The sequence below is a fragment of the Halyomorpha halys genome, unplaced genomic scaffold, assembly GCF_000696795.3.
Source record: "Halyomorpha halys isolate HHAL.00 unplaced genomic scaffold, Hhal_1.1 Scaffold465.1, whole genome shotgun sequence".
NCBI lineage: Eukaryota > Metazoa > Arthropoda > Insecta > Hemiptera > Pentatomidae > Halyomorpha > Halyomorpha halys.
Window position 1 is genome coordinate 574,549 of NW_027106118.1, and position 24,263 is coordinate 598,811.

A 24,263-nucleotide genomic window follows, 5' to 3' on the forward strand; every position below is an offset into this window, starting at 1 on the left:
TGCTAAACAGTCACCAATTTATTACTTATAATGGCTAACAATTTGGCTCTCACCTCACTATTTGCGAACTTAAAAATGTTCTCCTGTTTATAAATACACTGTTGACAAAATTTAATTGCTGGCTTCAAAAGACTGCCGAGATGAGAAAATAACAAAGGCAGAGCGATTCAAACACTGTTCTGCATTAGCGGCCATGACACCTGAGACTCCCTGGTGACAGCGGTGGGATATAATAAATAAAAAGAAATACAGAATTAGTAGACACATAAAAAGATAATATAGATACATAGGTAATAATGGGCAAAATTTATTGTGTCATATTAAACGAATATTGAATCTTTATGGGAAAATAGTTGTATTAAAATTAAGAATGAAAGAAAAAAAAATAATTTAATGAAACTTTTATAAATTGTAAATTATTTAAAATTAAAGTAATATGTAAAAATTATTAAGAAAAACTTATATGTGATTAATTAAATATGTAAGAAGAATGACAAAATTTTAGAAGTAGATATGAAGTTGTGTATAAGCTATGAGTTGTAGGAAGAGGAAGGAGGAAAAACTTTATTAAAATACAAAGTTGTGCTGCCCAACTTCATTGGGGTGCTAGTCAGACAGCATACTTATTTCAGTCTAATCAGACAATATTTTTAATCTTACGATACATAAGCCTATATAAGTACACAATAATAATTATAAGCATTAGAAGTATACAACATTAGAACATGTCTTTTTTTCTTTTGTGTTCTTTTATCTTTTGTTTTTCCTTTTTTTCCCCTTTTTCTTTTTCTCTTTTTTGTGCTCTTTTCTTAACAAATAACAGTAATTAAATGCGGTGTGCATAACTTAATCAAGTGGGTGAGGAAGAAAGAATAAGGAAAAAGAGGGAAAATAGGATGAAAAAAAGAATCAAAGATAGTCAATAATCAAAAAGAATAAGAAACTGGAGCCAGCAATGAGTAAATTAGCACAAGTGGGAAAAAACGTGAATTACAAAATTAGTTGGAGAATCTGTTAAAAGAAATTGTTGTAGACAATATATGAACTAAAGTATAAAGACAACTATAAACTATACTAACTGAAATAAGATCTTAGTGAAACTAAATATTAAAAATTAGTAGTTAATAAATAAATTTTAATGGAATAAGAACTGAACAATGATTTCAAGGCAGCTTTGTGAAGCAAATCAGTAAACACATGCAAAAGCAAGAATATTCTAAAGGCACTATACCAGGAATAATAATATAAAGAGTTGATAAAAAAAAAAAAAAAAATACTTATTGTAGGTCTTATAGGTACTTATTATATGTTCCTTTTTATGTAATTTTATTCATCCATACATTCTTAGTGTTACATAATCGTTTATCTATAATTTAATTTTTGTTCATTTATCCATATTCATATTGTTCATATATTAATATTGTTTGCCTACGTAAGTGTTAATTGTTTTTACTATTTCTATTTTTTACTTTGTGTTATCTTCACTACAGTATTTGGTTTGTTAAATTTTTGTGTGGTACAAGCCTAGTAATCAGTACCTAGATATAGATAAAATTTTGATTTTAAATGATACAGGATGGTATGTTAACTGTTATTAAACCACAAGATAATTGCTTGAGACATGATAGTCCGAAATACAAATTATGGCCTTGTGAAAAATTCCACTTCAATAATTTGTTAAATTCAATTAAATAAAAAGAAACATTGAAGAACATCAACTGGTATTACTATTAAATTAATTAAGTCCATGATTCACAGATTCAAACTGCAGCATTGATAACAGTTTATTGTGTATTGATAGGTATATTAAAAATTTGTAAATAAAATAAACATGGACACATTTAATTTATTGGTATAAATACCATTAAATGTTAACCTGTCCTTTCAGAGGTAATATTTAACAATTTCAACCCCCTCATTTTTAACATTAGTATGTTAAATGAACATTAACATAAAATGATATTGAGTTTACTACTGAGATCACTTCTTTGCCAAAATTTACCATCACCTTATCTTCCTCCATTATTTTATTATGGGTTGATAATTGTCACAAGCTTTAAACATAGGATTCCTTGAATTCTCATGAATTCAATTATATTGAAATTAATTCCTTGAAGTTGATAAAACCTCTAGAAATGGCCAAAACCCACATTATTATGTAGCACTACTGAATGTTTTTGATGTTATTCAAATTTATATCAACAATATTTGTGGCAACAACTTTTTTGTATATGTTTGTATGCATATTATACTATATTATTGTTATAGTTGTCTATATTATACTTATTTGTATTGCTTAATTTTGCTTACATATTTTTTACAGTAATAAATTAATCAATTATGGATGTATTTTATCAGATGCAGATGCAATTGGAAGCTTAGCGACATGCGAAATGCTGAATCGTACAAATATATTAGCCATTGTTGGAGGAGGCAAACAAACTAAATATCCTGATAATGTTGTCCTCATTTATGATGATGCTAGTGATATTTTTCTTTTAGAAATAGTCTTTTCTTCTTCTGTTAAAGCAGTCAGATTAAGACGGGACAAGTAAGTGTTTAATTGACTAACTTATTACATTTTATCTTGGTATGTTTACTGCAGTCTAGAGATGATAGTCATTAGCATTTATTGTTATTTTTTGTTGATAATACATTTTTAATGCAGTGTAAAATAATTGTTAACCTAATACTGTATTTTGTTTTTTGTGTGCGACTAACCAAAACCAAAAATCAGCATTAAAAAAGATTAACATAACCTGCTTAGTAGGGATGACTAATTTTCAATAATGCCTTACAATCAATTGTCCCGATTCTGTTGACTTTATGGTTAATTGGCAATCAATTAATTAGTTGGCAATTAACCAATTCAATGATTTTACTGGTTTCGTGCAAGTCTATAAGTATATATGTAATGTAATATAATTATATAGGCATTCATTAGACACTGATATAATAAGGAAAAAAGAATATTTATTAATATTACTAAATTTATAGTAAAAAGTCCTCTGAAGAAAATTCTAAACAGTAAGGTGAATAAAAGTAAGAAGTGAAATTTTTCTAAATTAGAAGTGTTCAGAATTAATAAATTACAGCTTCCAAAAATTACTTTGGAAAAAATTTCATATTAGCTTTCAATTGACTAAATGAGCTCATATTCTTGCTGATTATCTGTCAGGTTTCAGAGAAAACTTTTACCTTTCGGATGAAACTGAGGTTAAAAGAACACTCACTCAATTTTAAAACTTATTACTGGGTTGTGACCTCAAGCAATTTTCGCTAGTTAAATTGGTCAAGTCCAACTGTCTTCCAATTCCAAACTCTAAATCTTCTCCAACACCATCCATCCATTGAAGTTTCAAGCAGCCTTAGTGTCTAGTGCCATACATTTCTTCATCAATGAGTTTTTTGGGATCTAACGATGCTCCATCCTTTGATCATAATCCTCTTAGCATTGAGAGCTGAGCTTGACAATCTTACATCAGGCTCAAGGCTCATGGCTCATGTAAGGAATATTCTATTGAACCATATTTCATTGGGTTGTTAATGTATCTCAGGACAATCTATGTCCAAATAGTCTCAGGATTTTTCTCTCTATCTATCTTCATCCAACTTCTAGAAATCCCAATTTTCTGATTCATATATAAGTCCTGGTTTGATCAATACCTTAAATAATCTTATTTATATGACTTTTGTCATTAAGTTGCTTCCCAAAATCTGACAGTTAAAAATTAGTACCTTTTGGCTGATACTATCTCCCGCCTTTTCTCAACTGATATATCATTAACCTGTGACCCCAGGAACACAAAATGATCAACTCATTACAATGAGTAAGGACTAGTTTGAACATGATCTTTATTTGGATCTCTAGCTTGACCAACATCATGTATTTGGTTTTAGTGATACTGTAGTCCAAAGTGTACACTATCCGAATAATAATTATTCCACTGGTATTGATCACTAAATTTCTTATACTTTTTCCAAACCAATATTGAAAAGCAGAGAAGCAAAGTAGTCTCACTGTCGATTGGTAGATCCTTTTGATTGATCCTCTTGAACATGCACTACACTACATGTTTAATATTGTTCATCATAAGTTTAACTTGGCTGATAAATACATTAGGATTTATCGTCTGATGAATTGAATGTTATTGTAAGTAGGCCTTAAGTTCACAAATACATGGTGCATTGGGATCTGGTACTCTCCTCACTCTAGAATCTAGTCCATATATCAACGAGAAGATTGTATAATGCTTGGAATAGCTGATGTCCCTCTTTCCTGAATAATTGGACTGACAGTTTGTCAAAGCCTAGCGCTTTGTTTCTTCACTTGTGAAGCCATTGACAAGTTCAGAAACAAAGCACCAGGATACACATAATCCCTTTTTGTTTGGGGGCTCAAGTTTATTTTCAAGATTCAACTTCTTGTTAAGTTTCCTGTTCCTGATTTTTGTTAAGATGATGATTAAAGTGGCTATCCTATCTTAGTAGTACCTGGGTTGGTTCTTCTTGTTCAGTACTAATCCATCCATGTCCTTACAGGCTGAGACTAGGGATATGGACGGTTTTTACCTCACTGTTCAACTTTTTATAAATTTACGGCTATCATTGGTACTCTTCAGTCTTTCTATTTTCTTTATTTTTCCAATTTCCTTTTTTGTGCCAAGAAATTCGCTTTTTTTCTCTGCTTAACTCTCTGTAAAAGTCAATGGAGGCACGTCTATATTTCTTTTGAAGCATAGCTTTGTAGGTCTCATTCTTCAGAGTAGTGATCTGACTACTCTCTTTATCAAACCAGATTGTTCTCTCTATTTAGTTGGGGCCAATTACTTCCTCTGCTGTGTCATAGATGGTTTTCTCAGTTGCTAGCCACATTCCTTTAATATCTGTCTTCTATTCTTATTGATTTTATTTATGCATACTTGTCTAATTTCAGGTTCCTTGAGCCTTTGTAGGTTAAATTTCTTTATCTTATCCTTGTTTTGACTATTGAAATCCTGTCTATTACTTCGGCTTTTACAATAGTTAGAAAATGCTCTGAGTCCATAGCTCCTTAGAAAGTTCTTACATTAAATTTTGATAGATGCCTTGCACTAATCAGAAAGTGATTGATTTGATTCACTGTGTTTTCATCATTGGAGATAAATTCTTTTGTGAGAGAATAGACACTTGCCAAATAAAAAGTTTTGGAATGGACAGAAGTTAACAAGTCTATGGCCAATACCATTATTGGTACTGTGGAGATAATGATTACCAATGTTTGGTGAACAAATTACTTCCTTACCAACTTTTGCATTAAAATCACTTGCAACGATTATTGTGTAAAAAAAGGACATGTTTTTATCTTGAAGGTTATATTTTTCCTTGACTTACTCCTCTGATATTTCTGTCACATCATGGAAACTAAACAATCTATAATTTAAAAACTTCTTTTTAACATGATAACTTATTCTAGAGCTTACAGACTGAAAGTCAATGTCAGAACTATAATATATGGTGTAACTTTTCTTCCTGATAGATCCCTGCTCAGTCCACCAAGTCTTTTGTAGGGCATTCATGTCAATTCTATAGTCTATTTCAATTTTGAGGAGTTTAGTTCCTCCTGGTCTATATAGCACTAAAATATTCCATGCTCCAAAGGTGAAGTTCTAATGACTGGTGCTATGTGGTTTCCTTGTGAATAGTGCGGCCAGTTGAGGATAAGGTTTTTGAACAATAGTTTTCAATGGGATATGTTGTTAGCCTGAAGCCAAATCCCCACTGAAGTGGTGTGCCATGGATTTTCTTTTATGATAGAACCTGTGGATTGTTTTTTATCATGGTTAATTTTGACTCTTGGAGTTCAAACATCAGCTATTTACCGTTTCATAATAATTGAAGTATTGGACTTCTAGTTTAAATGAGAATGTGAATCAATAAAATTTAGCTTCTGGTCACAAATTTACATTTATTATTCTGAGATAGAATTATTCTTTAACCGGAAATCTATATGAAATATTTGTTATTTTTTTACCTATTTTTAATGTACATTTTCTTAGCATGAACAAAACAAAGTAATAATAAAAACAAAAATAAATTGTAATTTTAGGCTGCAGCAGACATGGTAAGGAAATTACAAGTCTTTTTTATATAAGTGCTGTGTTATATTTATTAAGATTTATTCATTTACATTTAGAGTGTTTACTTACTATAGTTGCTTTATGTGTCGAGTTCAACCTGCCAATTAGCTGTGAGTGAGGTGAATATACATATGTGTTCATATTTACTGTACACATTTATGTGCCTCTGGGACGTTGCTGCTAGACATTTTCTTGGGGAGGGCAAGGGTTCAAAATCTGAAATTTCCCAACTTTTACTGGTTTCCCCGACTATATTAACATATTTTAATTTACCCAAATTTTTTTTTTAATTATTATAATTGTATAAACTCTTTTGGAGTTGAACATTTCACTTATATGTTACAAATATTGATTTTTCTGTTGTATGTTGACAAAAATAATTTTTTTCTATTCCAATGCAACATTTTATTGGTGAAATTCTAATTTATAAACTTCAAAGGTTTCGGTATTGGTTTTAAATTTTAATAACTCTTTAATTAAAATGTTTTTTTTCAGAATTTGTAGTTAGATAACCCCCTATTCCCCAAAACGATGTCCCTGAACTTATAAATAAGTAAATTATTTGTATTTTTATCATTAAAAACAGTTTGACCATCAATTATTTAGGTATAAAAATCCTTTCATTTTTATTTTTTTTTAAATAGAATTTCCAAATATGTGAAACAGTAATAAGAAGTAAGAAAAAAAAATTGAATAGCGTAAAACAGTCAAAATTGATGATTTATTAGGCTTTATAATTGTTAGAATTCATCTTGCTCATTAAAATTTGTGAATACTCATACATAAATGTTAGTACACATGTATGTCCACACTCACAGATGTTCTGAGTAATACTTCACATTACTATCAGCATTGGTTCTTACTAGTAATTTAGCTGGAAAATGACAACCATTTTTTGTATCTGTCTAAGTGCTTTACAGTGGTATCAAGAATTAAAATGTTCAAATCAAATTAGTATCTGATTAAATTTTCTGATTGTTTATGACTTAAAATAACTATAGGATGTAACTCCCTTTTTTAAATTCACTTGAATAGATTCAGAGCTATATTTGCTTAAATACATGCAATTAAATACATACTCATTTCTCCACATGTCATTCAGCGATCAGGATTTTACTCTCAAATTTTATAAAGTTTCATTTATTTTGAAGAAAATCATTCTATGGTTATTTTTTTTTCTTTGTACTAAATAAGATCTAGATGGCTTTTAAGCAAATTATTCCATGAGGCAGTATGTTACTTAGAAATAGCCAATTAATTATTTTAATATTCCCCATTCATGGATCTAAAGTGATTTTATTTTCAGAATAGTTGTTGCGACAACTACACAAATAAACGTATTTTCTTTCCCAGAAAAAGTTGAAAGACTTTATACGCTAGAAACACGGAACAATCCCAATGGCCTTTGTGAAATAACTCCTTTTTTAACATCTGAGCGCCATTTACTAGTTTACCCTGGGCATAAAGCTGGAAGTGTACAACTATTGGTAAGTACCTTAAATTAATTTTTTTTTAATGAATAAAATTTAATCAAATAGCTACTTTTCTAAATCATTTAATGTTATTAATATTTATTATAGTTGCTACACAATTTTATTTCAATGTTCTTGATTATTTAAAAGGAAATTTTTATTTTTTTATTTAAATAAAAATTAATTTTGAAATTAACTTTATGGGGTGAATCATGAAAAATAACCAATTTTATTTTCTTGGAGATTTCAAGTTAATAGTACATTTCTACTCTTTCTGAATGAATTGTTAGTAGATAGCCCCCCAAATTCGAAAAGCTGTTGTCTTGAAATGAAAAATGATTTTTAAAAAATCATCATTTGATCTAACTTTTTGGAGCAGGCAAAAAAAAAAAGGACTCAGGAATTGGTAAAAGAGCTTGCAGTTTCTCATTTGTACTTAAATTGTGAGCCACATAACTTGAGGAAAATAAATCACTCATCAAGAGTGTTTCTCCATGAGTTAACCACTGATTATGCATGAGGTTGAGTAGAAAATTGGCAATAGCTTTAGAAAAACCTAAAATAACCATCATTTCATTAAAATGATTATCACTTGTAATTAAAAGTGGGTATATATTTCAGAAACCCAATGGTTGCTGTACCAGTCGCTTAGCAAGAGAAATTTTTAAAAAGAGCAATATTTTCTGTATTTTAGAATTATAAAGACATAATTCATTCCAGAAAGGTTTCATAGGAAATAGGAAGAAACCTTGATGATTAACTCTATTTTCTAGAATACACAGAGTTTTGAATACTGTAATGAATAGTCCTAAATGCAGGGTACAAATAATACACAGCTCAGACTTAATAATTATCCTCTTAATAATAATAAAAACCTTAGGGGATCCCTATCAATGGCTCTCCTACAAATGAGGATGTGTATATTCATGTATTTTAACAGAATTTCATTACTACCCAGTATGCAAATATGAAACTAGAATTTTGTATAGAAAGTTATATAAATCAATAAATCACTTTGTGTAGTATTTTTGTTATACTGGTAATTTTTCACACATAGCTTGATTTATTAATCACTTGTTGTCGTTAGTGTTTAGTATTAACAATTTCGCCAGGGTTTTGCATCTCATAATAGATCACACCCTTTTAATTCCATCAAGCACAAATCATTGCATCATTCCATCTGAAGACCATGTGATTAGTCCTTCTAGTCGATGTTGATAGTTGGCCTGGATTTATCCATATTCTTTTACACTTAGGATTCTCAATATATATCCATTGTTCATCACTTCATAATGCGATGGATAAATAATGATTTATTTGCATTTGACGTGCAGCATTTAATAAGTTTTACTGCTGTCTTTCGTTAATGTTTTTTGGAAACCATTTTCTCATATTCTTTTTCTTTCCTATTGCTTTCAAATCTGTAGAAACAGCTTCTTGTGTCTAATTTGATTGATCTGCGAGTGGTTGTTATAGTGTCATCCTCATCCAACTTGCTTGCAAGTTGCTGTCTTCAAACTCGGTGATCTCTCACATTTTTCACTTGTAATGTCAAAATAATCATTTCTCAATTTTTTAAACCACTCAAAGCCATTTTTTTACCAGGAGCATGTTTTCCATAAGCTTCAATGGATTATGTTGCAGTTTTCTATAAATTGCAACAGAAAATCAATGCTTTTAGCTAATTGACATTTCCAGGAATGAAATTCACTAAAAATTCAGGTAATCAGTAATTGTTATCATTGGTCTAAAAGATACCAGTTTATACCTTTAAATTTAGTGAGGGAATTGGTTATTTTTTGTGACATCCCATTAATATCAAATTTCAAATTGTGTTAGATTTGTTTTATAAATTGATTTCGGTGTTGTTTCTGAATAATTAAACTTACAGAATTGGAATTCTCAATTTGATTTATTAATATATTTTTAATAATTTTTTACCACTTCTATAATTTTAATTTTATTAGGTTAATATTTATTAGTTTATAGAACTCAATCTAGGTATATCTATGTTACCTTGTTGAATATTGGCATCTGTATTCATTGTCATGAACAATGTATTTTATAATAGTGTAAGCTTCTCTAAAATACAGACATGATTTCGTTTGTTACATATGTTTTCAAAACAAAGATTATTTATGTAAATTAAATATTTCTCAACTTTAATGTACTCAATTATATGATGTGATTTTATTATTCAAATTAATTGAATGAGTAAAAAAACAAAATCATTTTTCATGGTGCACATAGACTATTAACTTTTGATCCTATTCTGATATTTGAATTCCTGAATTTGATTCCTACTTTATGAGGCCTATTCTGAAAACTATATCATTAAATTATTTGCCTTAATAGGAATAATTTATCAAGAATTCACCTGTAAATATTTCTAAAACTTTGTTAAATTTAGCTATCACATCATTTAATATTTAGTCCTGAACTTGTATCCTTGTATTATTATTATTTTATCAACTTCTCATTTTCTGTGAGAGTGTGATATGTTATTTTATTTTTATTGTAGTTCTGTATTTTCAACCCAAGATCTTTCTTTTTTTTTATTCATCTCATTACATCAATATCATGCTTTTAATATTGAGTCTTAAATAGCTTAATCATCAATTGATAAGTATGTATTCCTAATTTTTTCTGATTTATTTTTTATCATGTAGCCTGAAATTTCTGTAATGAATGATTATAACTTTCTGAAAAAAAAATGTATTTAAACAAATAATTTATAATATTTTATCTAAATGTATGAATTCAGGACTTGGCCAACACAGAAGCAGGTATATCCAGTGCTCCTATAACAATTAATGCTCATCAAAATGAAATTGGTTGCTTATCAATGGATCAGCAAGGTGCTCTGATTGCTACAGCTTCAACCAAGGGCACTCTAATAAGGGTCTGGGATGCATATAAAAGAATTCTTATTGCAGAATTTAGGAGAGGGACGGATCCAGCCACTGTTTATTGGTAATATTTTTTAGCTATTTACACTTCATTTGATTTTGTAAAGATTTATTGTATATTATTAAACAATTGTGTATATCATTATTTATTTGTTCAAGAATGAGCACATGCATATTGATAATTGTATACTTAGTTCGATCTTAGTGCATTATTATTCCTTACACTTTAAAATATATAGAGTGCAATCCTGCTAATCTTGACCCTAAATGTCAAGTTGGTATTAAAATAAATACCAAAAAATTGGGGTAAGTAGGACAATAATTGAAAAAGATGTTTTGACTTACTCAGATGGCTATGCTAGAAAAGTGCTAAATAAGAAGACACATATACTTTCATATTCCAGAAATTGTACAAGTACTAGTACTTTTTACGTCTTGTGGTATTGTAAAATAATTATATTTTGAGTTTTAATGGCAAATGTATTTTGTTTATCTATCTCAGTTCGTAGATTTATGTATTTATTATATTGTATTAAAATAAAGTTAATTTCAGAAATTATATAATATTTTCCTGCTTCTTCATAATAATTTGTTATTTTTCATAATGTTAAATCATTAGCCTTTGTTCGTTTGTGATTATCAAAAGATATTTTCTTTTTCAGTATAAATTTCAGTAAAGATGCGGAGTTTCTTTGTTGCTCAAGTGATAAGGGAACTATTCATATTTTTGCTCTTAAGAATACTCAGTTAAATAAAAGATCCACGTAAGTAATATATAAGTTAGCAATTTGATTAAAATTATATTGATTAAGTTTAATTTTAGTATTTTTATTCAAATTTACATTGTATTTAAAGTCATTAGGACTCTATTAAAATAGAAAATTCAACTTTAAAGTTAAAACCAATAGAAAAACTTTTACTAAGCCTTAATGAGCTGAAAAAACTGTTAATAAATAATTGTTAATGGAATTATCATAATTAATATAATTAATGAAATCTGCTAGAAGGTCAATTATATCATTTTAAGCCTACCAAAATCTAGCCTGATGTTCAGTTATACTTTGTTGATTTTTTTCTTAATTCCCTCTATTGTATTGTTATATCCTTATAGATTGACACGAGATAGTCATAAGATCTAGTATGAAAAATTCTAGGAAGGTGAAAGGATCATTTTTTCTTTTAGTTTAATTGGAATGTTAGAGAGAACCCCCATATAGTCTAGTACCGGAATGTGATATTGAGCCTCTTGGTGAGGATGAAGTCCAAATAGCCATTTAAAAACTTTGAAATAGCAAAGCACCAGTAGGAAAGGGATTGCCCAGGGAACTATTTAAGTATGATGATGAGGAAGTGGTAAAATATATCCACTACTTACTAATGGATGTCCAGGAACAGGAGGAAATATTCTCTGAATTGATTGAGACAATAATATGTCAAGTACTTAAAAAGAGTTATGTCCCAGAATGCACCAATTACCGTTGCATCTCACTACTCTTGTCTATACAAGATGTTTTTCCACATTATTTTTGAGACTCCTACCTTTTACTCAAGAGAAAGTTGAGTGATTCCAGACTGGGTTTTTGATAGGGAAATCAATAATAGATAAAATCTTCATGCTGAGAATTGGAATATAAAATTAATACCTACCATCTCTTATGACATAAGAGAAAAACTTCTTTAGTAGACTGTTGCAAATTTCAATTCCTGTAAATATTATTTGCCTGATACTCTATGAAGAGGGTAAAATGTATGGATCATATTCACTGTATGACCTCAGAGCAGTTTTACACTCATGAAAGGCTTAGACAAGGACATTACCATGTGAGCCTGCTTTTCCACTTAAACCTTGTGTATGTAATAAGGAGATCCAGAATTCAAATTGGAGATTCAATCTTTAATAAGACTGCCGTGATACTAGATTTGGCAAATGGTATTGATATAATCAGAAGAACCTTCGAGGTCATGAAAGATGCATTCCTAGGGTTCCAAAAATCTGTTGAAAGAATGGGATTCATTATTAGTAAGGCTAAAATGAAGTATGAATATGCCCCCCTTTGGAGGAAAACTCTGCATACATATTGGACCATATGCCTTTGAGCAAATGAAGGTCTTTATCTTGTCAATGAAATTCAGCCCAGGATTGTCTACATTAAAAGATATTACTCTATACCGCTTATTTATATCAAGTCTTACAAGATCTATAAATATCAGCCTATATAAGATACAATGCTCACATGAGCTGTGGAATGCTGGATTATAATCAGGAATAAACTCTGGTAAAATCTGAGATTTAAAATGTCAGAGTATTTTAATTTCTTTATCTTTTTACAATTACTATAATCTGTTATTGAGATACAAACATATATTAATTTATGTTGATGTTTACATGAAGTAATGTTTTATTTGATTATTTTTAATGATCGTACTATTTTTTTCTTACTATGTTCCTTTTCTTCTATTGATAATTTGTCAATTTTTGTATTAAAATTATTATTAACAATAAGCTTATTTGACATTCTAAAATATTGATGTATTTTCCTCAAATTATTATATTTTTTTATTTAGTATTAATTCAGTAACATAAGTTATAATCACTCATTATTCTGTTTTTTTATTGTAATTAACCATCATTCTATCAATGTTTCCTTTATTTTTGATATTTATTTTGATAAAATGTAGCATTTACATATCAATGTTTAATAAACTTTAAATTATTTAGTCTTACTAATGTATTTTGTCAAGATTTTCCAGTATGAGCTTCTTGGGTACTTACATTGAATCACAATGGGCATTGGCAACATTCACAGTGCCTCCTGAATGTGCCTGTATTTGTGCTTTTGTTTCCACAAAGGCTGTTATAGGTAATGTTTTTATTATTATTATTAGATTTAATTATTTTATTGGATAAATCCTTGTGCTCTAGTTTCAAGTTCAATTACTATAAATTATTTTTATTAATTAAATTACATTTTATTGAATTATAAGTTATTTTTTTTATTATATAGCTTTTATTCAAGGTCATCTCTCAGTGATTGTTGGTGTTTTTATTCCTTTTTTGATCTTTATTTTGGGATAAAACTGAATGAGTAGTTTATTGAAGATGTTTTCTTATTATTTGAAAATTTATTGAAAAATTGAAAATAAACTCAAACCTTGTCTCATACATCCTAACAAACATTAGAGCATAATTAGAAGCATTAGGTAAATGTCAGCTTGTTTTTAATAGTTTGTTATTGAAAGAATATTGTAAATCAAAGCTAGTTAGACAATAACAAAACATCGGGAGGCTTTGGACTGCAAATGAGGACAGATTTGTTGGAGCAAAATATATCCTTTTTCTAGTATAAAGTTATCTTACATGCTGTCACATTGTCGGAAATTTTGACTAAGGAAAAGATTAATATCTAAAACTTCCAATACTTTCTTCGTAGTCAGAGATAAAATTAGAACAACTTTATAATCGCACTTATCTTTATACTTCAAGAAAAATCAATTGAGCAATAAAAGTTTGTGGCATATTTAACACAAAATAATTGGATGAGAAAGAAAAATACTAGAAAACCTATGATTATTTTTCACTAAATTTCGCAACCAGTTATAAGAAGGTTAACTTTTTCTAATGAGCTGTAGATAATTGACCATAAATTAATAAGTAAAAAAGATGGTCGGGGGGGGGGGGATGCAGTCAGAAAATAAACAAAAAATTATTTATTCATCCCGACTGAAAAGTTTAGCCAAAATCATGCCTATGCTTCCTAATGAAGACCTGAAATTCTCTTTCTCTGCTACTGTTGTGCCACTCTTATCTACCTGAAACTTTTATCATCAATGGAGCAAAGTAAGCCACTTCTACGGTTTATAGTAGTCAGCCATGTGCGATTTCACAAAATCCTAATTTTGTTTTTCCTGGTGAGCCTTTTTTTTTTCCTTTTTTTTTTTTTACGTAAAAGTTTCTACTTACCTTCAGTTATGAGACTGAGTGTAGTTAGTTGCTGCATTGGATTTCAGGAAAAGAACTTGAAATAGAAATCTGAAAAAATCCATCTTCTATACTATACTGGTTATTTTAAATGACAAAAAAAAAAAAGGTTTAATTTTATAATAATTGAGTTTAAATTTTGAACTGTACATATATTCATGTACAGAAATGTACTGTATGTAATGTAGTTTACTGTATGATGGACTTCCTGCATCAAAGTAGAGTTAATCATATATGTTTACCTGGGTATGTATAGAAGATTTAATGAACTTATCATCAGGAGTGCTTTCAATATATATTTATTGAGTAATTCCCTGAATATAAATGTTTTCATTACTTTCTTACTAGTTATTTAATGTTGTCATTACTCAAAGTAATCCACATTGTCGTTTAATGCGTAGTCTTTGCTACATATATTGCACAACTTTGTTCAATGTTCATCATAAATACAAATGTTTTTAATCGAGTGATCTAATAGCAAACTTTTAAATATTAAAATGCTAATAGCAAAATATGTTATTAAATGTTTTAGAGGTTGGCTCATTAGAAACAATTGTTATATTTTTGTTCTAGACTCCTTTTTTCTCTCCTCTTTCTTTTTTTCCAGCTTTATGTACATTTAAATGATCATATCTATTGCTTTCATAATACTTTATTGAGGTTTTCTCAATGCCCCATTAAAAAAGTGTAGATTGAATTGTGTCAATCTTCTCGTTAATGTGATACTCCTTCACTGATGTATGGTATTATAAATTTTGCAATTAAGTCTTCATAATTTAGATTCTACCTTTAAAATAATCATTTATTATGTTGAATTTTCAACAAAATCCAACTACTGGTATTTCAATGTGTTCAGAGTAACGAAAGTGGTCTACAAGTTGTCGGTTACATACCTTAGCTTTATTCCATCCCAATTAATATTTACATGACAGTGCAAAGGATGCTACACTCCTTAGTACTTAAAACTGAAAAACTCTATGTGGTGATTGATCTTCCTGGTAAGGAATATTTCAAAGAGCCATACTTTAGTAAAAAACCCTTTAAACAAACATTTTAACCCTTATAATTCTTTCTTCTTTTTTTTTTTTTTTTTTTATATGTGTATTACTTTCACTGACCTATTTATGAAAAATGAAGTAAGGAAAAGTATTTTATTGGCTATGCACACACACACACACACATGTATATATATATAATTTGTTATTCAGGATATACTTCTTAATGATTATCTTTTTTTTTTTTAATAATTCATTTCGTGTTTTCATATGTATTTATTTTAACTGCTTTAGGAAATAATATTACCTAAATTATTATTTCCTTTGTTTTAGCTGTTTGTGTTGATGGGACATTTCATAAATATGTTTTTAATGCTGACGGAAACTGCAACCGGGAATCATATGATGTGTATCTAGATATTTATGAGGAAGATGAATTTTAAAGGGTTTTAATTTTCTATTCTTTTAAATATTTTACATATATATCATGAAAAGAAAGGCTGTGTGATGTAATGTACTGATCTTCTTGTAATTTCAGGTTCACTTTTCTTTTTTATCATTTTACCACCGTATCAATGTGGTATATGTATCAAACAACCTATGCTAAGTACATCAAAATCAAGAAACTGATTTCATATTTTTGTGCTAAATATGAATAATAGTACACTCAACTTAAGCATGGGCTGGGTCTGCCAACAAGGGGAGGCTAGGGATGTGGGATGTGGGATCCCAAACAAGGTTAACAAAAATTAGACGCATGTCTAAGGGTTCTTGCCTGCTCTACTTCAACTGCTCCTGAAGTAGTTTAATGGTTCTAGGTTATATTATTCTTAAAAAATATTTACTAATTCACTTAAAGATAAAAAATTAATATTTTTTCATTAATTGAATTTATAAATAATGATATTAACAAAAAAAAGTTTTTTTTTTTAAATCTTTCAATAAAGTATTTATTTGAGACAAAAGAGCAACAGATAAACTTAAAGTTATATGTTTTACTGGATGAGTTTCATTGATGTAATAAGATATAGTCAATGAAAAGTACTCTTGCTTTTTCTTAATTTTTCTTATTTTATTTCATTACATCTAATAACGATGTTTTGGTGCTGTCACCCCATCATCAGATATCTACTAACAAATTCACAATATTCATCCTATGCATGCAACAATTAATAAATATACCACAGTTATTTTTTTAAATTTAAAAACGATTACCTCATAAAATATATCTTTTATTATTTTTTTAACTATATTACATCAACTACTAATGTATTTAATTTATTAAAAAAACCAATAATATTTTTCAACATTAAATTACTTAATGATTTACTATATCATTAAGTAGCAGCTCTCCGGGTTCAGGGCTTTAGCGGGGCGGGGAAGGATAGCCTTTTTTTTAGTGTTATGATCTCCTCTGAGATTGTGACATGTCTTCCATCGACCAACCTACTCACTATAATTGTCCGCTTGAGAAGTCAGATAAGTAATGGTACCATGGAGGGCGGGAGTGGAGGGTTTGATGCCGTTTTTCAATTTAAGGTGCTTTTTAAATATTGCTCTATCTTAAAGTCCCTCCTTCCCGTTTCAAGCTAATATTTCAAAAGTGATATAGGGCTGTCGCTCTCCGGGGGTTTAGCAGCGGGGTCCGGCGGGTAAGGATTGCCTTTTTTTTTAGTGTTATGATCTCCTCTTGTGAGATTGTGACATATCGTACATCGACCAACCTACTCGTTATAATTATCTGTTTGAAAAGTCAGATAAGTAAGGCTACCATGAAGGGCGGGAGTAGAGGGTTTCATGGCGTTTTTCAATTTCAGTCGCTTTTTAAATATTGCGCTATCTTAAATTCTCCCCTTCCCATTTCGAGCTAATATTTCAAAAGTGATATAGGGCCCTCGCTCTCCGAGGGTTTAACGGGGCGTGTTCAGTGGGTAAGGATTGCCTTTTTTTTTAGTGCTATGATCTCCTCTTGTGGGATTGTGACATGTCGTACATCGACCAACCTACTCGTTATAATTATCTGTTTGAAAAGTAAGATAAGTAAGGCTACCATGAAGGGCGGGAGTGGAGGGTTTGATGCCGTTTTTCAATTTAAGGTGCTTTTTAAATATTGCTCTATCTTAAAGTCTCTCCTTCCCGTTTTAAGCTAATATTTCAAAAGTGATATAGGGCCCTCACTCTCCGGGGGTTTAGCGGTGGGGTCCGGCAGGTGAGGATTGCCTTTTTTTTAGTGTTATGATCTCCTCTTGTGAGATTGTGACATGTTGTACATCGACCAACCTACTCGCTATAATTATGTGTTTGAAAAGTCAGATAAGTAAGGCTACCGTGGAGGGTTTCATGGCGTTTTTCAATTTAAGGTGTTTTTAAATATTGCTCTATCTTAAATTCTCCCCTCCCCGTTTCAAGCTAATATTTCAAAAGTTTGATGGGCAGCTACATATAAGTCTGAAGGCCATGAGCGGGTATTGTGAGATGTACGATGGATAACTTGGTAGAGGAAGGAGGGGTAAAGCCACTTCAACTCTCATAAAATCGGGTGACAGAGGCGTTACTGGGGACCCCAAAGATGAATCATACAAAGAAATTGTTAAGATCTCAAAGGATAGTGTTAGAATTGATTGGGATTTCAGCTGTATAGATGGTGTAGAGAATGGGACCAAGAATACTACCTTGAGGAAGACCAACAGACTGAGAATAGATGGATGAATAGGGCTATTAATTTTAAAAAGATACCAGCAATTTATATACATATTATATAGATATTGTGAATCATTAATTAATTTAATGTTGAACAATATTATTGGTTTTTGTAATAAATTAAAAACATTAGTTGTTGATGTAATATAGTTAAAAAAATAATAAAAGATATATTTTATGAGGTAATCGTTTTTAAATTTAAAAAAATAACTGTGGTATATTTATTAATTTTTGTATGCATAGGATGAATATTGTGAATTTGTTTGTAGATACCTGATGATGTGGTGACAGCCACAAAACATTGTTATTAGATGTAATGAAATAAAATAATAAAAATTAAGAAAAAGGAAGAGTACTTTTCATTTGCTATATCTTATTACATCAATGAAACTCATCCAGTAAAACATATAACTTTAAATTTATCTGTTGTTATTTTGTATCAAATAAATACTTAATTGAAACATTAAAAAAAAAAGCTTTCTTTTATTAATAACAATATTTATAAATTCAATTAATGAAAAAATATTATAGAAAGAGAAAATATCCATTCTGGTGCTGTCTTTCAACACGAAAGATGGGTGGTCCTGATTTGTTCTTTATTTACTTGACCTTTATTTATTCTCATTTTATCTCCCTAATTTCCTGCCCTCTCCTTGTCAGTAGACCCCAAACCATGCTGAACTTGTGTTTACTACTGACCATATTTAACACACAAATGTTTAATGAGTTTCTTGACTTTAATATACTTACCATAGGCTGTGTGAATAAGCCGATTGAGTGGTAAAATGATAAAAAAAACTGAGAAAATAATCAGTTATTTTCAAGTAGGAAATCATATTTTGTCTTGCTACATAATTATATAAATTTGATAACCATCTTTTTTCCTTTGAGGTACAATGTTGTAAAAATCCAATAATTCATGTACCATGTTACTTTGTAAATTTATTTTTCTTGAAAAGTAAAGTTGAATAAATACATATTTAAGTGTATTTGTATATATCATATATCTGTACTTAAAATTATGCTTTGCTTATTGTTCAGTTTTCAATTGTTTTTATTTATTGATATAACATATCACATCGCATCATTCTTTACCAATGAATTGAGACCTTATGTTCAAAATATTAATATAAATGAAAAGGGGAAAAAGTTGAAATATTTTATCATTTAAATTGAATAGTTTTGTATCAGCTTATTTATATGTTGTGCAACTATATTTATATAGTTTAATTGATACAGGAACTATGTGCTTTTATTGTATATTATTCGTCTAAATCTATTGTATTAAATGTTTCCTATGATTATGCCTATTTAACTTGAATTTTTTTTTATTGTTATTTTGTTTTGTTTTTTATTTTTGTATTTAGCATTACATCAATACAGTTATGTTATTTTGTCCATTTTTATATCGACATCTATATATCTGTACCTATTATCCATCGCTATTTATTTTGTAAATATTAATTGGTACTTAAGTATTTGCTATGTTGAAAGTTGGTGATAACCTACTGTATATCCTGCCTTGTTCAACTTGTGCGTATGGTTTCAAAAGTGTCTGTTGTTTATTGTTAACATTTGTTTTTTAAATTATTGAAATATCGAAATAGCCGACTACAGAAGAAAGTGTGATTAAATATTTCCAAAAATATGGTATTATACCATTGTATGGATGAATTGAAAGAAACTAACTGTGTACATTTTAAAGTTAACCCCAATTATAATTTTGTTGACCCTCATACTGGCTTGCATACCCAAAATAGAGAAAAAAGTGGGCAACCAAGCAACATCGTGGGACTGCGGGCCAATATGTTGATTCATGTTTAAGTGAATTTATGTTGTATTATATTCAAAAAGATGAATACCCATTTGTTGCAATTAATTAGTATTATGAAATTTAGTCTGCTAAACTGAAATTGAAGTTAAATTTTTGGGCATTTCCTTATTTAAAGAACAACTTAAAATGCTAGTCGGCATTTGTTGTTAATCATGGTGTCAGGTTCTTAGTTTCAGCATGGCTAATACATTATTACCCATTAATTTTTTATATGATTTATTTAATTATTCCAATAATTTAATATGATTATTTTTTGTTTATTATTTTATTATATTTATTATCCAGTTCTACAATTAAAAATATTTCCAATCAACAGTTTACAATTAGAATATAACTACAATCAACAAAGTTTATATTGCACCTTAAAAAAAAAAAAAAATACACATTTACTTACAAAAATTCAATATTTAAATATATATACATCATTTCACTAATTTATCACGTTTTACAAATCAAATTTTTTTTTTTTTGAGATTGAGCCAAAATATCTTATTAAGTGTTCTTATTTTTTGCCTTATCTTATTATTAATTTGTGGACATGTGTCATTTTAAGTTAAAAATCATTTTTATATATTCCTAAATGAGTATAAGTCTTAATTTTTGTATTAACAAGCTTATTTCATTATTGTTGTTTTCAAACAATGTTTACTTGAACTATTTTTCAATATAAAAATTATTTTTATTTCAAGTGATTATTGACATTTACATACTATTATTATATTTATAAATTACTTTTTCAAATGCACTTCCCTCCTTTTTTCGACTTACTTATCCAAATTTCAGTGCACTGCACCCTGCATTGTCAACTCTAGAGATTTTGTTTAATATTCTTTCTATATGCAGTGCATTGATTTTAATTTCTTACCTTACCAATTATTATTATTTTTATAAATGTTTTATTTTTTATGTCCACATAATGCTGTCCCATTTCTCCTGTATCAGTTTTAAAATTAAATACGTCTTTTATATCTTTAGAAGAACTTAGTTGTAGCAGTACAACTAATTATTTATATTTAAATTATCTATTATTAATAAATCACACATATGTTTTATAATTAGATCATTTATTAGCGAAAGTATTTGAAACTGTCTAATTTCAGAAACGATTTGCCATCCATGCAGACCATCTCATTAGGGTGGATTTTTCTGCTTATAATCAGAAATTTTATTTTTTCTTCATTCAAATGAAAACCAATTTCCTCTGCTTCTCTTATTTAGGAGTCTTTCCATGTCATCTTCGTTACTTCATATGATCAATGCAGGAATGCTTTAAATATTATGAGAACTGTGAAAAATGTCTTTTTATTCTGGAACTGGTCCCTCAAGATCAATGTGTGGCTTATTTAAAACATAATATAGCATATTTAATTCGGTATATAATAGATAAAAAAACAAAACAAAACTTGTAATATTTATTGATAATATGTATAAATATACAACATAATAGTTATTTTGTTTGGTAAAGAAAAAGGTGGATGAATGAGGGAACTGTTAGTACATGACCCAAGTGTCTAGTGACCAGGAAAATCGAAAAGAGGAAAACTGCTGTCTATAGTCAGAAAATTTTAACTTTAAACAATAAAAAATTGTTTCAGTATCAATATAACAAACAACCCTAAAAATAAAAGTCTGGCAATGTTATAAAATAGTGTAGCTTCCTTATCATTTCTATTTGGTATATAATTACCTTTATTTCAATGTTTAACAGCCAGTTATTTGTAAAAATTTCATAGATCTCTCTATTCTTTCTGCTTCCTCTGAACTCAGCCTTCACAGGACCAAATAATCTGCATAAATTTTACCTTATCCTCAAGATAAGGGGGTTTTTCTTGCCATTTTTAAAAGTTTTTAAGAATTAACCTCTTTACGGCTTTATTTAAAGTGTTAATTTCAAATGATATTCAGAAATGAGCAATAATTAATTAGAAGACTTTTAAATTAATTATCTTTGAAAAAATTATTTTTAATGTTATCATACTTACATTATTTGTCATCATCTCCTCTATAGATAGTGTTTTTTTTTTTGTTATTTCAGAAGTTTCAAATCCATATCAGAAAAAAAAAACAATGATATTTAACTTAATAATAAACTTTCCCTTTGGCTAATTATTTTTTAATTCCTTTAATCTGAACAAATCTCCTTATAAGACTGGCTTTGTCTTCCAAGCTTAGATGTAATTGAATTTTGTTAGTTGAGCATTGGTATTTTATCTTCATCTTTGATGATATATAATCTCTCAATTGCTTTTAATTACTGTATATATATATAATGAGAATTTCATCAATGAATACATTTTTATTAGATGATAGGTTTCATTTGTGATCACAGAGTATCTATAATGATTGTGAAGAAAGTTTTCATAAACTAATATTATTATTAGCAATATTGCCTCTCAATTATTATGAATATGTTAATAAAATCATATATAAATTTTAGATTATATACACATACCTTTTTGCCTAATCATTTTCTTAAAAATTTTATATTTAATAGGTTCTCGTTTTTCATTATTTTTCAGTTTTGTCTAATGATGATCATATTATAAGTTTAGATAAAATAGTTTTGAATGTTTATAATTTAACATAATGACTATAGTTTCTTATCATAGAATGATTTCTTATCAATAGTTGTTCATTTTATCAAATATCTGTTACATCTATGTCACAATGAAATAATAAAAATTAAAACCAACAAAAACAAAGCTTTTTTATCTCAACTTTAAAGTAATATAAATATTACTGGTTATATATATTTCCTTACTGAACATGTATTCCGTTAAATTTTACTGATCTTCAAATACTTGATGAAAGATCTCTTCATTTCCTCATGAATCTTTAAAAAAAATGTTTTATACAATATATAATTGTAAACTAAAACAAGATTTTTTTTTATGGTGTAATTGTTAGCCTCAGTAATATCAGAAACTAAACAAGTGTTACAATAGCCAAGTAAGGCCAACCAGATCGATCTGATAATAAAGAAATTTTAAAAAAATATCTGAATGATCCTCATATCTTTATTAAGAAAATAAATAAACATGAAAGTTTAATTTTAGATATTGCCGAGGTTAAAAATTATACTAATGAAAAAACACCTTGCAAATAAAAAAATTATTTAATAAAAAAAAAAAAAATTAACCTTTGCATTTGGTGTTTTTATCATCACCGATTATAATTAGTTTTTTGATAGATATATTATGATACTATAATGTACTTGTATATTTGCTGTTCTTAAATATCTACAACCTAAACTATTTTATAAAATGAATTCTGACCTATAATTTGTTACTGGTTATGATCTGTTTAAATGCCCATTCTTTCTTTCCTGGTTATCCTAAATCAGATCTTATAAAGTATTAATTCGCCATGGTTTCTTACAATTTCTATTACCGCCTGGATTCTCATTAATTGAAATTTCATATTAGAATAAAATTACATAATTTTACTATGTCAGTTGGATAATAATTAGTTTACTTCTGATTATTACATGGTCAGTATAAATTCTTTAAAAGTGACATTGGTTTAAACATGACTAGATAATGTTCCTGCAATAAGTGACCTGTATTTATTAAATATTGCAAGCTAGCTGTAAAGCTTTGTAATAAGAGCTGTTTCCTAAAAGAAATTGATCAAGGCCTTGAAAAAGGTTTTTTACAGTTTCTAATTAGTACCTGTAAATAACTATTTTTATAAGAATTTAAGAAAAGTTGATTAAAACATGTTATTCACATATATAATATATTTTATAATCATAAAGTATTCATATCTAGTTAGTTTGATAGATTCAAAATTTGTTTCATGGTTTGTAATTTTGTATCTGTTATATTCTGTTTTAAATAAAGTTTATACTTGTCAATGTTTTTGTTTCTTTTTTCAGTTGATATTTTTCATTATTAATTTTTTTTTTTTATAGTTCAACTGTTAATTTTTCAATTTTAATCATAAATTAATAGATATTATTTTATTTGTTAAAGGGAATTCATAATTTATAAAAAGAAAAGATCTTTTAGATTTATTTCTATCAAATCAAGCTATTTGAGAAGATTCCTCTACGATTTTTGTCTATTAGGGTATTCTTTGTCACCATAAATATGTTAATATTGTTTAACTAATTCGAAATAAGACATATATTAGTGTTTAAAATTACAAATCGCTATAATTTTGAAAATTTTAAAAAATCTCATCTAATCATAATTACCCTTCGTCGTAAACCTTCCGACTGCCCTATAGTATACTTTAATAATGCTGCTCTTAC

General features: G+C 28.4%; 1 protein-coding gene across 3 annotated transcripts in view; it reads left to right on the top strand.

Moving 5' to 3' along the window:
• Window positions 1–23,864, top strand: part of LOC106683098 (WD repeat domain phosphoinositide-interacting protein 4) — a 30,920-nt gene extending 7,056 nt beyond the window's left edge. Inside the window, exons 3-8 of one of the 3 annotated variants that reach the window (XM_014424342.2) lie at window positions 2,359–2,551; window positions 7,426–7,606; window positions 10,356–10,564; window positions 11,163–11,264; window positions 13,252–13,361; window positions 15,808–23,864. In XM_014424342.2, coding sequence (XP_014279828.1) covers window positions 2,359–2,551; window positions 7,426–7,606; window positions 10,356–10,564; window positions 11,163–11,264; window positions 13,252–13,361; window positions 15,808–15,917 — 905 coding nt within the window. In that variant the 3' untranslated portion in view covers window positions 15,918–23,864. Of the gene's footprint in view, window positions 1–2,358; window positions 2,552–7,425; window positions 7,607–10,355; window positions 10,565–11,162; window positions 11,265–13,242; window positions 13,362–15,807 lie in introns of all 3 variants that reach the window. The other 2 variants (XM_014424341.2, XM_067053677.1) reach the window with 2 other exon arrangements.
• The last annotated feature ends 399 nt before the right edge of the window (window positions 23,865–24,263 follow it).